General features: G+C 38.6%; 1 protein-coding gene across 4 annotated transcripts in view; it reads left to right on the top strand.

Moving 5' to 3' along the window:
• Positions 1–7,784: 7,784 nt before the first annotated feature.
• Positions 7,785–15,318, top strand: part of SLC5A10 (solute carrier family 5 member 10) — a 182,577-nt gene continuing 175,043 nt past the window's right edge. For all 4 annotated transcript variants that reach the window (XM_044661261.1, XM_044661269.1, XM_044661251.1 and 1 more), the window contains exon 1: positions 7,785–7,895. In XM_044661261.1, the coding sequence (XP_044517196.1) occupies positions 7,785–7,895 (111 nt within the window). The remainder of the gene's footprint in view (positions 7,896–15,318) is intronic.

The raw sequence follows: 15,318 nt of genomic DNA, 5'->3' as shown, positions 1-15,318 counted from the left end.
GTAAAGTAAGCAGAACCAGGAAGATAGTTCTTACAATAACAGCAATATTGCAAAGACAAGTTTGAAAAAAACTGACCAACCCAGTGATCCATCACAATTTCAGAAGGCTCAAAATGAAACATGCTATCCACATTACAAACCAGGCCAGATCAGCCAGATCAGTGCAGCTATATCCAATACCAACACTTCCACTTTTCAGTAAATTTTCTGAGGAATTTTTAGAAAGAAAAAGATTAACAAATATGCTCCTTGCATGTGTCACATCATCACTATACTTTTAAGTTTGTGTCCGCTCTCCTTCCTTTCTTCCCCAGACTTTGTATTCATGGTTTTGGAGGGTGTAACATTTTATAACTTGTTTTGGCTACGCCATTTGAGTAAATGCCTTTTTAAAGAGCTGAGTAAGTATGCTGGCTTATTGTTTATGAGAATCATACTGGTGAAGGTTCATGACCCACAGTAAAAATTATCCATAGATTTACCCCTTGAGTACCATCTCTGGCCACACAACTATGTGTAGGAATACAGGTTGAGGAAGTAACTCCAGGAAATGTTACAACGCAATAGAATCTGGATGTTTTTTATCAGGTTTGGGGTTTGGGACAGTTTAGGATTTCAGAAGTTTCACACAAGCATTCACTTTTTTAAGTGCCATTTTCTCTACTGCCCATAGGGACATATGTTAATAAGGTTACAGTGTAACAGGAGGAGTTTGTTTTGAGGTTTAGTTGGGTTACTTGATACCCAGGCTGACATATTAACACATCTGTGAAGGACTGAGTGTTAAAAAAGCACAAGTTGAATTCTGATTAAACCACTTCTAGAAAACCTGAGGGGAAGTTTATTGGAAATGAGTTGTCTAATCATACACTTAGACATGCAGCCAGTGCCTGACCCAGGCTGAAATTAATATTCAGTTAGATGAGGCAACATGGTACATTGGAAAAAGTATCACATCTATAGTCAGAGGGCATGGTTTTGATTTTCATCTCTGTCAGTTAAGATCTGTGCAATGTTAGGCAAGTCACAAAACCTCTCTGGACCTCAGTTTCTTCATTCAATAAATGAGGAGGAGATGAACAAAAACACTTCTGAGTTCCTAGCCCTAACTGTGATATGAATAAAAAGAAGATTTGGAAATAAGTGGACAACTATAGCCCTAAATTTAATAGCAACTGAAGCCAGAGTAATAGTGGATGGGGTTGGGGAGTCTTCAGATTTAAGACTAAAGAGAGTCAGAAGTGGTCTTACTGGTTGTCAGGAAAACAAGAATAGGTTTGCTTTTTTAATGTCCTTAAACTGAGAATCCAATAATCTTAAAAATAATTGAATTATTTCAATGCCAGGTTCTTTACTTTGCTGGCAGAGTGAGTCATTCAATTTTCAAAAGCCAGGAAGGAATGACTTCCCTCAAAAATTACAAGATTATCTTATGCCTTGACTTTTTTTTGCATGTGTTCTTCATTTTGTCAGGGCTCTGAGTATTGGCTCCTTGGTGGAAGAGTGGTAAGGGTGGGCAAATGGGGGTCAAGTGACTTGCCCAGGGTTACACAACTGGGAAGTGTCTGAGGCCAGATTTGAACCTAGGGCCTCCCGACTCTAGGCCTGACTCAATCCACTGAGCTACCCAGCTGCCCCTGTTGTCCTTCTCAAGAAATGTCAATTTTAGCAAGCACCACCTTGACAGAATCAGTCAGAGTCCCCAAAAGGCAGTGACGAAAATGACACAGACACAACTGGGGGTCAGGAGGGCTAGAAGTTCTGATAGCAACCCGAAGCACTTTATTGGAAGTCACATCTATTTTTAATTGGGGGGGGGGGGTGCAGAACAAGTTGAGAGCTCAGGTAAGCTTTCACATACACAATGAAAGGTAATGATCAATTTATGATTTACAAAGTGGCACAATGGATTTGGTTTGCCTCATTGAATCTAGACCGACTATTCTATAGGCTAATAAATCAGTATGTCAATATGTAACCATCTTAATCTAGATTCCCAGAGAATGACTACATCAGTAGTTTTCTAAGAATATTCAGTCACAGGGAGGAGTGGAAAGGAAGGGTTGTGGGGCTACGTGTATAAATTCAGCTGAGCTATGGTCTTGGTTTTACTGAGGTCTATTAAAGATTTCTGATAATTTCACTTTTTCTTGGTATGCCTATTGCCATGTAAGGGAGTGGAATGAAGGAAGGAGTGTTAAGAAGCTAAGTTATCTTGTAGCCTTTCACTCTGCCATAAATTCAGAGGTCTGAAACTAATAAGACTGATGATGATGATGATGATGATGATGATAGCAATTAACTGTGCTAAGTTTAGATTTACCATTATTATCTCATTTGATCTTCATAATAATCCTATGGAGTAGGTTTTAGTATTATTTGCATCTTAAAGATGAAGAAATTGAAGCATACCTCTGTTAAGTGATTTGTCTAAGGTCACAAAGCTGGTAGGTGACTAAGGCCAGATTTGAACTCAGGTCTTCCTGACTCCAAGCCTGGCACTCTATTATGCTATCTAGCTTCCTATATGTTTGTGCTTCAAGAAAAAAATTTGTTCTCTTTTTTTTTTTCACTCTCTCTCTCTCTCTCTGTCTCTCTCTCTCTCTCTCTGTCTCTCTCTCTCTCTCTCTCTTTCTCTCTCTCTGTCTCTCTCTCTCTCTCTCTCTCTCTCTCTCTCTCTCTCTCTCTCTCCCTTCCCCTCTTCATCTCTGTCTGTCATCTCTCTCTTTCTCTTTAGTAAAGAAAGTGGAGTACAAGGAAACTGGAAATAGGTTAGAACCATTGAAACCCAGTGGAAAGAAGAATCAAAACCAATAAAATCTTGCTATTTGGGTTGAATAGGATCATTCATTGGGAGGATCAAGTGAGGAACCTAGAACTAGGGACTGGTGCTAATTCATTTACCACAATTTGTATTACCATTTTCCCATTGGGTCTTAATTTAATTGGTTTATGTTTTTCCAGGGTGTGTGTGTGTGTGTGTGTGTGTGTGTGTGTGTGTGTGTGTGTGTGTGTGTGTGTGTGTGTTTTGCTGCCCTGGCTATATGCTGCTCTGACTATTTCAGCATAAATAAGACCTTTCTTTTCTTTCATTGACCTTTGTGCCCTGTCATGGGTCAAAAAATTTGTGACTTTTATTACATAATTCCAAATTGGTCTCCATAAGAACCGAACCAGTTCACAGCTTCCTTATGGCTAATTTCTATCACGTCTATTGCCTTAGAGCAGGGCTGGAAGGACAGGCTAAAAAAAAGGATAGGAAAGATGATGCCTCTTCAATCTGGAGGGATTATGATTGAGAAGGGACAGGATCAAAGTCCATAAACAAATAAAAGGAATGAAGAAGAGAAACAAAAACTATGTGTGACAAATCCCTAATACTAAACTAGAGGCCCCCTTTTTTTTTCCTCCTTGAAGCTTGAAAAAGGTGAGTTAAGGACAAGAAAGTATATATTTGCAACATTAGTATCAACTAATACATGGTATGGGTTTAAAATAATCAAGTTCAGAAGTAGTTTCACTAAAATTTATTTATATTGTAATAATTATTTATGCAGATTTTAAGGTTTGCAAAACATTTTACATCCATGGTTCCACTTGAGCCTTTCAGTAAACCCTGCTGAGAAGGAATTATTAAACCCCATTTTACAGCTAATCTTAAGTGTTGGAGAACTTAAATTCCTTAACCCTAGTCATTCAACTCACTTCTCTCTGGGACTCAGTTCCCTCAACTGTAAGGGAAGAGTATTGGACGCATGACCTCTAAGATCCCTTCAAACCTCAAATCCTCTGATCAGTCTTCCCAACTGATCCTAACTATAAAGTAGGACGTGAATCCAAGTTTCCCTGAATCCTAAATCTAGCTTTCTCTCCACTATTTCATGCTGTCCCACAAGTATAATTTGTAATGTTATTAGTAATCATCACAATTATGTGGTGTCAACCTTCTTTACATATGTAGTTTTGTCTTGAGACATTTGGGGGCCATTCCTAATTTCTGAGAATGACATCATAGAAACATCCATATGTTATCTGAACCCGTGGGTCAGTGCATGGATCTGACCCAGAATGGCAAGTCTTACCTAAAGGAATATTTTAAGCAAAGAAGAGTATAATTTGTCCCCACTATCTTCAATTCAAAAGCTTGTTCCTCTCTCTATTACAAAGAAAAAATTTTTTAATTTTTAAAATTTAAATTAAAAAAAATTTTACATGGTTATATGATTCATGTTTTTGGCCTTCTCTCATCCCTCCTCCCTCCTGGAGTTGGCAAGCAATTCCACTGGATTATATATATAATCACTCAAAACCATTTCCATATTATTCATTTTTGTAAAAGAGTGTTCCTACAAAGGAAAATTTTTGAAGGGGCATCAGAGCTTCCAGAAAAAGTAGAAAAAAAGAGCTGCCAGAGATAAACAGGGACAGGGTTCAGATGAGGGGGAAGAACAAAATTACCTAAAGATCAAGAGTATCATTTCACATTTTTTTCTGAAATTGCATCTTTTTTAAATGAATCTTAATCTAATCTAGTTATTTTCTTTAAAAATTACTTAACTGAAATGTTGATTATTAAAATAAGAGTCAAAAATGAGCAAAATGAAGATTTAGTAAAATTCTTCATCCAGATTTCTGTTCCTTGATTTCTTCATTCTCTTCTCCTTCACCAAGGCAAAGTATTTTTATTCACTTCCCTGGTTTTGCAAGTATAAAGATTTCCCAAGCCTCCCTACAATCCTAAACAAAGAAGTCTCTGGGACACTCAAATCCCCTGAGTCACTTGGTCAAATAAGATCCTCAGTAATGATAAAAAGTTCCTTTGCCCACCAATAGGGCATTTTAATATCAATTAACCAACAATTCCTTAGGAATCTTCCCCTTCCCTGCAACCAGTATGAAGCAACAACAGTCCCCAATGCCATGAATGGAATGGAATATTATTGTGCTGAAAGAAACAACAAATGCAAGGAGTTCTGAGAATCACTGGAAAATAAAGTAGGAGAAGCAGACCCAGGAGAACAATAGGGATAACAACATAATAATGTAAATAAAAACATCATTAAAAAGTAGTTAAGGGAAAGCTAGGTGGCCCAGTGGATTAAGTGCCAGGCCTAGAGATGGGAGGTCCTAGTTTCAAATCTGGCCTCAGAGATTTCCTGTGACCCTGGGCAAGTCACTTAATCACCATTGCCTAGCCCTTACTGCTCTTCTGCTTTGGAACCAATACACAATATAGATTTTTGTTTAATTAATTAAGAATATTTTTCCATGGTTACATGATTCATGTTCTTTCCCTCCCCTTCTCCCACTCCAACAAGCAAAACCACTGGGTTTTACATGTGTCATTGCTCAAGACCTATTTCCATATTATTAATATTTGCACTAGAGTGATCATTTAGAGTCTACATCCCCAATCATATCCCCATCAAACCATGTGATCAAGCAGTTGTTTTTCTTATGTGTTTCTACTCCCACAGTTCTTTCTCTGGATGTGGATAGTGTTCTTTCTCATAAGTCCCTCAGAATTGTCCTGGATCATTGCATTGCTGCTAATAGAGAAGTCCATTACAATCGATTGTGTCACAGTATATCAGTCTCTGTGTACAATGTTCTCTTGGTTCTGCTCCTTTCACTCTGCATCAGTTCCTGGAGGTTGTTCCAGTTCACATGGAATTCCTCCAGTTCATTATTCCTTTTAGCAAAATAGTATTCCATCACCAACAGATACCACAATTTGTTCAGCCATTCCCCGATTGAAGGGCATTCCCTCATTTTCCAATTTTTTGCCACCACAAAGAGCACTGCTATAAATATTTTTTTACAAGTATTTTTCCTTATGATCTCTTTGGGGTATAAACCCAGCAGTGGTATGGCTGGATCAAAGGGCAGATAGTCCTTTAGCGCCCGTTGGGCAGAATTTCAAATTGCCTTCCAGAATGGTTGGATCAATTCACAACTCCACCAGCAATGAATTAATGTCCCAATTTTGCCACATCCCCTCCAACATTCATTAGTCTCCCCTGCTGTCATTTTAGCCAGTCTGCTAGGTGTGAGGCGGTACCTCAGAGTTATTTTGATTTGCATTTCTCTCATTATAAGAGATTTAGAACACTTTATCATGTGCTTATTGATAGTTTTGATTTCTTTATCAGAAAATTGCCTATTCATGTCTCTTGCCCATTTATCAATTGGGAAATGCCTTGATTTTTTTTGTACAATTGATTTAGCTCCTTATAAACTTGAGTAATTAGACCTCCGTCAGAGGTTTCTGTTATAAAGATATTTTCCCAATTTGTTGCTTCCCTTCTATTTTGGTTGCATTGGTTTTGTTTGTACAAAACCTTTTTATTTTAATGTAATCAAAATTATTCATTTTACATTTTGTAATATTCTCTGTTTCTTGATCTAAAAATCTTTCCTTTCCCATAGATCTGACAGGTTTACTACTCTATGTTCACCTAATTTACTTATAGTTCCCTTCTTTATATTTAAATCATTCACCCATTCTGAATTTATCTTGGTGTAGGGTGTGAGATGTTGATATAAAACCAATCTCTCCCATACTGTTTTCCAATTTTCCCAGCAGTTTTTGTCAAATAGTGGGTTCTTATTCCAAAAGCTGGGATCTTTGAGTTTATCGTACACTGTCTTGCTGAGGTCATTTACCCCAAGTCTATTCCACTGATCCTTCCTTCTGCCTCTTAGCCAGTACCACATTGTTTTGATGACCACTGTTTATTTTATTTATTTGGTGACCACTTTATTTATAGTATAGTTTAAGATCTGGTATTGCTAGGCCCTCATCCTTCATTTTTTTTCCCATTATTTCCCTTGATATTCTTTATCTTTTGTTCTTCCAAATGAACTTTGTTATAATTTTTTTTAATTTAGTAAAAAAAGTTTCTTGGTAGTTTGATAGGTATGGCACTGAATAAGTAAATTAATTTGAGTGGGATTGTCATTTTTGTTATGTTAGCTCATCCTACCCAGGAGCGATTAATGTTTTTCCAGTTGTTTAGATCTAGTGTTAATTGTTTGGAAAGTGTTTTGTAGTTGTGTTCATATAATTGCTGTGTTTGTTTTGGTAGGTAGATTCCTAAGTATTTTATATTGTCTAGGGTGATTTTAAATGGAATTTCTCTTCCTAACTCTTGCTGCTGAAATGTGTTGGAAATATATAGAAATGCTGATGATTTATGTGGGTTTATTTTGTATCCTGCAGCTAACACAATATAGATTCTGAGACAGAAGAGAAGAATTTTTTTAAAAAGATAGTTGAACTAAGATTATTTACAATGGTCACTCTTGGTCTTGGGGAGTAGATGATGCTTCTTATCCCTCTGATAAAAAAAGTTAGCTCTGTGTGGCATCCTCCCTGCAATGAGGGGTCTCCAAGTTGCAGCGCAACTTTAAACATCCTTGGGATAAGAGCTAGTCTTCCCCTAGCTGTACATTCACACAGCCACCTCCTGTCCTTTAGGGTCAGGACTCTGAGAAGTAGTGCCTTGTGGCTATTCACAACAGCATTTTATGCCAGTGGCCTGTTGCTTTGTAGACATGCAGCCTTGGATCTCATGCAGTCCCTAATCAGTCATATGATTTTTTTCAGCAGAGACAAAATGAGTTGTACTTTGAAGCTGTCCTCAACCCACGCAGACATGTCGTGGAGTGAAAATAACATCACCCAGTTGGTTTAATGATCAATTCCCCACAAGAAAGCCCTTCACAACCTGGTTTGTTCCTTTGTTGCCCTCATTCAGTCTTTGGCTGAAACTGAAGAGATCATGGCAGACAACTCCACCAGTGACTCCTACTACTTCAAGCAACAGCTTAATGTGGCTGATATTATTGTCATCGTGATATATTTTGTTTTAAATGTGGCTGTAGGAATATGGGTAAGAGTTCCATTTCTTCTTGCACTTGACTTTTTGAAACATAGGTAGTTTTTTAAGTAGGTTTCTAGAGCTGATACCACGGTATAGTGGATAGAGTGTTAGACTTGGAAACAGGAATTCCTGGGTTCAAATCCTGCCTCTGACATTTATAAGCTGTGTAACCCCAGTTGAATAACTTAATTTCTATGTGCCTCAAGAAAGTCTCTATGGCTGTCTCCTGAGCTAAGGGTCATGAATGGGTTGTAATCTGCAGTTTCTTTAATGAACTCGAAAATCATTCACGTGTTTGCTACTCTGGGGGATATGAGTTAAGCAACTGAGGAAGAATGCTATAAAATGTCACTGCCACTTTCACTTGTGGATCTTACACTGATTATGGTCAGATTTGGGTTCTAGTTCTGGCTCCAACACTTCCTAGCCAGGTGGCTTTGGACAACAGTTTCTTCATCAGTCATATGGAGACAATAGTAACATTTCCTGCCTTTCCTTCTTGTTGTAAGTATGCAGAAATTCCTTCAGAAATAGGAACTGAATACTGAACAAAATAAGGGATTTTTATGTTAGTAGAAGCCTAATGTAGTGGAAAGGGCACCAAATTAGTAGCTGGGAAAGATTTGTTGTATAAGCTTGGGCAAATCACATAGCCTGTTTGACCCTTAGTTTTCTCATCTATAAAATGGGAATAATACCAATATTACTTACAGATTGAAGAACAAATGAAACAATGTATATAGGGTGTTTTACAAATCTTAAAGTTTTATATAAATGTAATGTTTTGTCAATATTATCAGATACCAATTGTGAGAAACAGCCCTGTGATAGAGCCAGACGGGGCATCAGGAAGATATAGACTGAAGTCTGGCTTTTGACAGATAAGGCTATGTGACGCGGAGCAAGGCAAGCCCCTAAGACCAGAAGCTGCAGCTCTAACTATAACAATGATAATAATTAATGTAAACAAAAACATCACTAAAAGGCAAATGAATTAAGAATATTTGCAATTATCTTGTGAGTAGGATGATGCTTCTCTTTATCCTTTTGATAAATAAAGTTGTCTCTGGGTGGTAGATTCCCTGAGATATGGGGGGGGGGGGAGAGAGGGGAACTCCAAGCTGCAGCAAGACTTGAAACATCCCTGGGATGAATGCTAGTCTTCCTCTAGCTCAGGGGTTGGCAACCTTTTTGGCCGTGAGAGCCATAAGTGCCACATTTTTTAAAATGTAATTTCGTGAGAGCCATACAGTGCTCACAGTGCGCGCTCCTGTAACAGTGCCTGAAAAAAAATCGACTTTATGGCTCCTGCAGAAAGAGCCATATCTGGCCTTCAAAAGAGCCAGATATGGCTCAAGAGCCATAAGTTGCTGACCCCTGCTCTAGCTCTACATTCACACAGCCTCCTCTCCTGAGGGTCAGACAGGAGGTAAAGTTCTTTTTAAAAACAAATTTTAAACAATTTTCAACTAAGCATTTATTTTTTCTCCTACCAGTTACTCCAATTGGAAAAAATAAAAAGAGAAAAACAAAAGGGGCAACTAGGAAGCAGAGTAGATTGGGAGCCCAGTATGAAAGCAGGGAGACATAGTTCAAATATAGCCTCAGACTCTTTCTAACTATGTTTGTGTGACCCTGGGCAAGTCATTTGACCTCAATTGCCTTACTGATCTTTTGCCTTAGAATAGAAGGTAGGATTTTAGGGGGGAAAAAGGGGGGAAAAAAGCTTTGTAACAAGTTAGATCTCTACATCGGCCATGTCCAAATAGTATGTCCCATTTTGCAACTTGTATCTATCACCTCTCTGTCAGGAGTCGGGTAGCATATTTCATTAGTTAGAATGAAGCTCACTGGGAGGTCCTACAATAGAAAAAATTAAAGATCCATCCCCACCCTTCCTCCTTAAAAATCATTTTTGTATGGGGAACAAGTTATTTGAAGTTTACCAGCTAGATCCCAGCACAGAAAGATTTAAATGGCAGTCATCCAGTCAACTAACATTTATTAACCACTTACTATGTGCCCCAGGAACAGAGAAATGTAAAACAATCCCTTTTCTCAAAGAACTTCATTTAATGGGAAAGACAACATGCAGACATCTATATACTAACAAGAAACAGACAAATAAACGGGGAATAGCCTCACAGGGAAGACACCAAGATTAAAAAGGAATGGGAAAAGCTCTTTGAAGAAGGTGGGGTTTTAGCTGAGATTTGAACCTCTTGTTCTTCGTCTAATGCTGGACTGGCAGGCTCTCCGGGCAGGTTTTCCTTGGAAACGATCGATGTCTGTTGTAGGTTTCCTAGCCTAGCCTGTATCTACCATGCTTCAGTGCTCTACATTTCCAGCACTGTTTTTCTTGTAATTTAATTAGGTTGACCTCTGTGGGAAAGTTTCCGGGCATTGCCCATCAGTTCTTCTGCTTTGAATGAGTCACAACAGGTGTCCCCATTAACTTTCTCTGCTCTATGCTAAGCTTTCCCCTTCAGCTACAGTTGCAGAAGTGCAATTATAGGTGGTGTCCATCAGTGGGAAAGGCTGATGAAAAACCTAGCTAACGTGACTTTTGGCAAATCTTTCACGCCTCCCTTGAGCCCCAGTTTTCTTACTTGTGAAAGGAAGTAACAAATGGCAACCTGGGATAGTGGAAAGGGCTCTCAATTGAGTCCCAGTACTACCTCTTAAAAGCTGGGTGAAGCCCGGGCTAGAGATTTTCTTTTACTTTCTTATTTTTTTAACCCTTCCTTCTGTCTTGGAATTGATGCTAAGTATCGGTTCTAAAGCAGAAGAGTGGTAAGGGCTAGGCAGTTGGGGTTAAGTGACTTGCCCAAGGTCACATAACTAAGAAGTATCTAAGGTGGTGATGGCAAACCTATGACACACGTAGCCATTTTCAATGACACGCAGCCGTATGCGGCTGCGTACAGAGAAGTATGGGGCAGCATACGGAGGATGAAACATTTGCTATAGTGTAGTGTAGACACTCTGTGCACTATAGATGACAATTCTACCTATATTAATTTACCAATTTTAGTTTAATACAGTTATATGTTATAATTATACATTTTTGTTATTTAAACTATAAATACCATGAAATTATGGTTTTTTTCTTGAAGTGACACATCACCTGAGTTATGCTTGTTTTTTTTGGTGAATTTTGACACACCATGCTCAAAAGGATGCCCATCGTTGATCTAAGGCCAGGTTTGAATCCAGGTCCTTCGGACTCTAATCTTGGTGCTCTATCCACTGAGCCCCCTACTCCCCCCACACTTTCAATCTAAAGTCAATTTCCTCTATAAAATTTTATAGAGCAGGTAAAGAATGGCCACAATTTTGCAGTTATTTTGACACTATTACCACATTTAAATCTTATCATCTGGGTCTAAATGCTATAACTACATCAACTGAGTTGAGGTGGGGAAAATCATATTTCTCCCCCAAATTATATATAGAATTGTAGATTTAAGGGACATTCTAAAAAAACTCTTAAGATGCCTTGTAGTTCTAAATTGTGTCATCCCATGACCTACCCTGCCTTTGCAACAAGACTGTTGGTAGGATTGCAAAAGAATCAGAGAACTGAAAATTTTATCCCTGAAGTAATCCAACCCAGGCAAGAGTCTTCTTCCAATACCACCAATAAATTGTCACTTAGTCTCTCTGGAAAGACAAGAAGTAAGGAATTCGCTACCATCTATGACAATCCATTTCTCACCCCCTCCCTTTTTTTTTTTAACATAGCTTGAATCTATAATTCTATATGTAACTTGGGGGGAAAATATGATTTGCCCTCTCCAACTCAGTTGATGTAGTCGTTGCATTTAGTCCCAGATGTTAAAATTTAGTGGTGATAAAGTGTGAAACTAATTGCAAAGTTGAGGCCATTCTCTACCTGCTCCAGGAAGGAGAGTCCAACAGATAGTTATCAAGAAAGGCGACTTACAAGTTTCTGAACTATGAGAAAGCAGGGAACCTATGGGACAGGCCTTCATCTGTGAACATTTCACAGAAAAATTGAAGCCATTCTGGAGTCCTCCAGTTCTCTGCTGAAAAAGGTCTCCTGGCTCCCAACCCCAACCTCCCACCAGGCTTTTTATAACCTGTGGCCAGGACTGGGATGCTGGTAGAGAAGGGGAACCTAAGCCATCCATGCCTAAAGGAAGGAAAACAAAGGATAAAAAAAAGAGTAGATGGATTATTTGGGGGAGACAGAAGGAATAATGAAGGAACCCACTCATTCTTGGCTGGTGGGCAAGACCTGAAGTCTATATCTTGTTCCCTATACTTCTTGCCCCATGCTTTGCCCCTCCAAGAAAGAATGCCTGGGACCTAAAAAGGGGTAGGGAAGCATTTTTTAAAAAATCATTGATTTATTTAATTTGGAATATTTTCCATGGTTACATGATTCATATTCTTTCCCTACCCTCTTCCCTCTCCTCTCCCATAATCAAAGAGCAATTCATCTTGACTTTACATGTATCATTGATCAAGATCTGTTTCCATATTATGCAATAGAGTGATCATTTAGAGTCTACAGGGGGGAAACATTTTTAATAAAAACTTTTTTAAAAAGCTGAACCATCTCTAGCTCAGTATTGAAATTTGACTATTAGACATTCTCTCTCCCTGAGCTTCCTTGAATCTTCAATAATACAATTTTAAAAATCAAACTTCTCTTTCAGAATCTAAAAATTATTAGATTTAAGTAGTGGGTAGTACAATTTAGAGTTCTGGTCACAAGGTGGTAACATTTTATAGAAATAAGAAATATATTCGCAAACAGATGTAGAAATTAATCAGCCAATGCATTTTTGTTGAGTGTGAGGATCAGGTAGGAGTACAGAGTCTCAAGTTCTTCCTCACAGTCTTCACACACACACACATGCCCCACTCCCTCCCAGTCTCCACCCTCTATTTTGCCCAATACCTGAAGCAGGTTGGGGGTAAAAAAAAAATCTAAAAAGAAAAAAAAAAAAGAATTTTTTTTTAAACTTTTACCTTCCATTTCATTTTATTTTTTCCATTTTTTAAAAACTCTTTAACTTCTGTGTATTGGCTCATAGGTGGAAGAGTGGTGGCAATGGGGGTCAAGTGACTTGCCCAGGGTCACACAGCTTGGAAGTGTCTGAGGCCAGATTTGAACCTAGGACCTCCTGTCTCTAGGCCTGACTCTCAATCCACTGAGCTACCCAGCTGCCCCCTTTACCTTCCATTTTAGAATTGATACAGTACTCAGTCTCTGGGGAGGAAGGACATGGCACTCAGTCTGAGGTGTTGGGGCAGAGGTGGGGCCTGGCACTCCATCTCTAAAAGGTTCACCATCACTGATATAGGCAGTGAAGAAACTCTCTACAAATGCAGATTTGGAGAAACTCCCCAACCAATCTAAATCTATATTTGTACACATGCATTGCTACATGAACATATGTATGCATATTTCCTTATACCAGTGAAATCACAAAGAGAATGCATGTACTCATACATATACATATTGAAATATATGTTTTTATATGTGTATAACCAGAGTCATGATTTCATTGTAAAGAATCATTTACATGCAAATCTATATCTATATAGAGATGACAGATTCAGATGGATTGAAGGGAGAGTACCTCCAGTAAAAAGTAAGCCTTGAATTATTTTTTGTTTCCTGGAGGATTGTTGAGTGGGATGGGAAAATGTAGAAAGAAGACTAAACCTGAGAGGTGTTCTATTTGAATCCCAGAATCCCCATATCTGAGGGATGTGACCTCAGAGGCCATTGAGGCCATCCCAGACCTGCACAAGGAATCTCTCTACAGCAGCTGTTTTTTGAAGACTTCCAGCAAAGGGTGCTTAACTAAATTCTCTTTATTATTCCCTGTATACATGTCTACTATCAATAGTCATGGATTCAAGGATTGATTTATCTGGTTCATCAGGCTGATTATCAAAGCATTGGGAAAATCCTAACTATGATTTCTTCCATCATAAACTTTGGAGACTTCTCCTTCATGCTTATGTTTATTATTGAATCCTGAGCCACTAACAAAAGATTCATATCTCCTTGGTTACTAGTTAGTATAACACTCACTTTGCAGGAAAAGAATCATTGATTAGGCAACAGATGTACCCAAAGACCCCAGAGTCTCGTCTGTTTGTAAATCTGTGCTTTTTGTTTAATTCACTCTTGGCGAGTAAGGATTTCTCATTCAGGAACCATATGGGTGGTGTGCTTTAGCTCAGAAAAACCCCCAGGAATATCTCTACAGGACCTTCTGGATCAGGCTGGTCTTTATAGCTCCATCTAATAATATTATGCATTAATAATCTTTTTCTTTTTAATCTGAACTTGTGATTTCATCTATGTGGTAGAAAACTCCTGGTTTGGGAAAATCTCTATTGATGCAGGTTGTTTTCTTTTCTGTAATATAAAATTTAGAGAGTTCACTGACCCTCTAAAAATTAAATGACTAGCCCATGGTTATATCAGTAAGAATCTCTCTCTCTCTCTCTCTCTCTCTCTCTCTCTCTCTCTCTCTCTCTCTCTCTCTCTCTCTCTCTGTCTGTCTCTCCTAACAACTCTAAGACAGAAGAGCAAGACTAGGCAAATGGGGTTAAGTGACTTGCACAGGGTCACATAGCTAGGAAATGTTTGAGGCAGGTCCTCCTTGCCCTCAGATACTTAGTAGCTATGCAATTTTGGACAAGTCACTTAACCTCAGTTGCTAAGCCCTTACTGCTCTTCTGCCTTGGAGTCAATATGAGTCTAAGACAGATTGTAATGGTTCAGAAAAAGAGAGAGAGAGAGATTTCCTCTGAAATCCTATAGTATTTCTATCCTGCACTATAGAGTTTAATGTTTAATTTTTATGGCCTAGAATCACTCTCCTTTTACTTACATTATCCTAGGAAAGTCTGAGACTTCTATCACTTGTCATGCCTAATCTCATTATCCAGTTGGAGATCTCTTGGGAGTCTCTTTGGCTATTCTGTGATGATGATAATAATAATAATTTTTCACATTTTGGGAGCATTTTATGCTTTCTAACATTTATTTGAGACCATATATCTCAAATATTGTCGGATTCTATATCTGAGATGCTATTACATCCTCTGTCTGAGATAACATTGGAGCCTTACAATGATCCTGTGAAGGAGGCAAACCTCAGCTATCATTATCCCAAATTACAAGTGAGGAAGTTAAGATCCAAATAGGGGTTTTGGTGTGCTCACATAATAGCTAGATGGTAGCAGAGGTGGGGCTAGAATTCTCCACTATGTCTTTTCCACTATAGCAGTCCACCTCCTTGTATGGCTGTGACTGGTCACCCCATAAGTCCCTTTTGAGTTGGTTTGAGCACAAGTCTGAATTGTGAGAATCCACAGCGGTTGATCTCTGGTTCCAGGGAGGGATTAGGCATCCTTGCTTCAGGACTTTTCTCTCTCT

Source organism: Gracilinanus agilis, chromosome 1 (assembly GCF_016433145.1).
Source record: "Gracilinanus agilis isolate LMUSP501 chromosome 1, AgileGrace, whole genome shotgun sequence".
Classification (NCBI taxonomy): domain Eukaryota; kingdom Metazoa; phylum Chordata; class Mammalia; order Didelphimorphia; family Didelphidae; genus Gracilinanus; species Gracilinanus agilis.
Note: the sequence above shows the minus strand (reverse complement) of the source record. Positions and strands in the feature narration are given on the sequence as shown.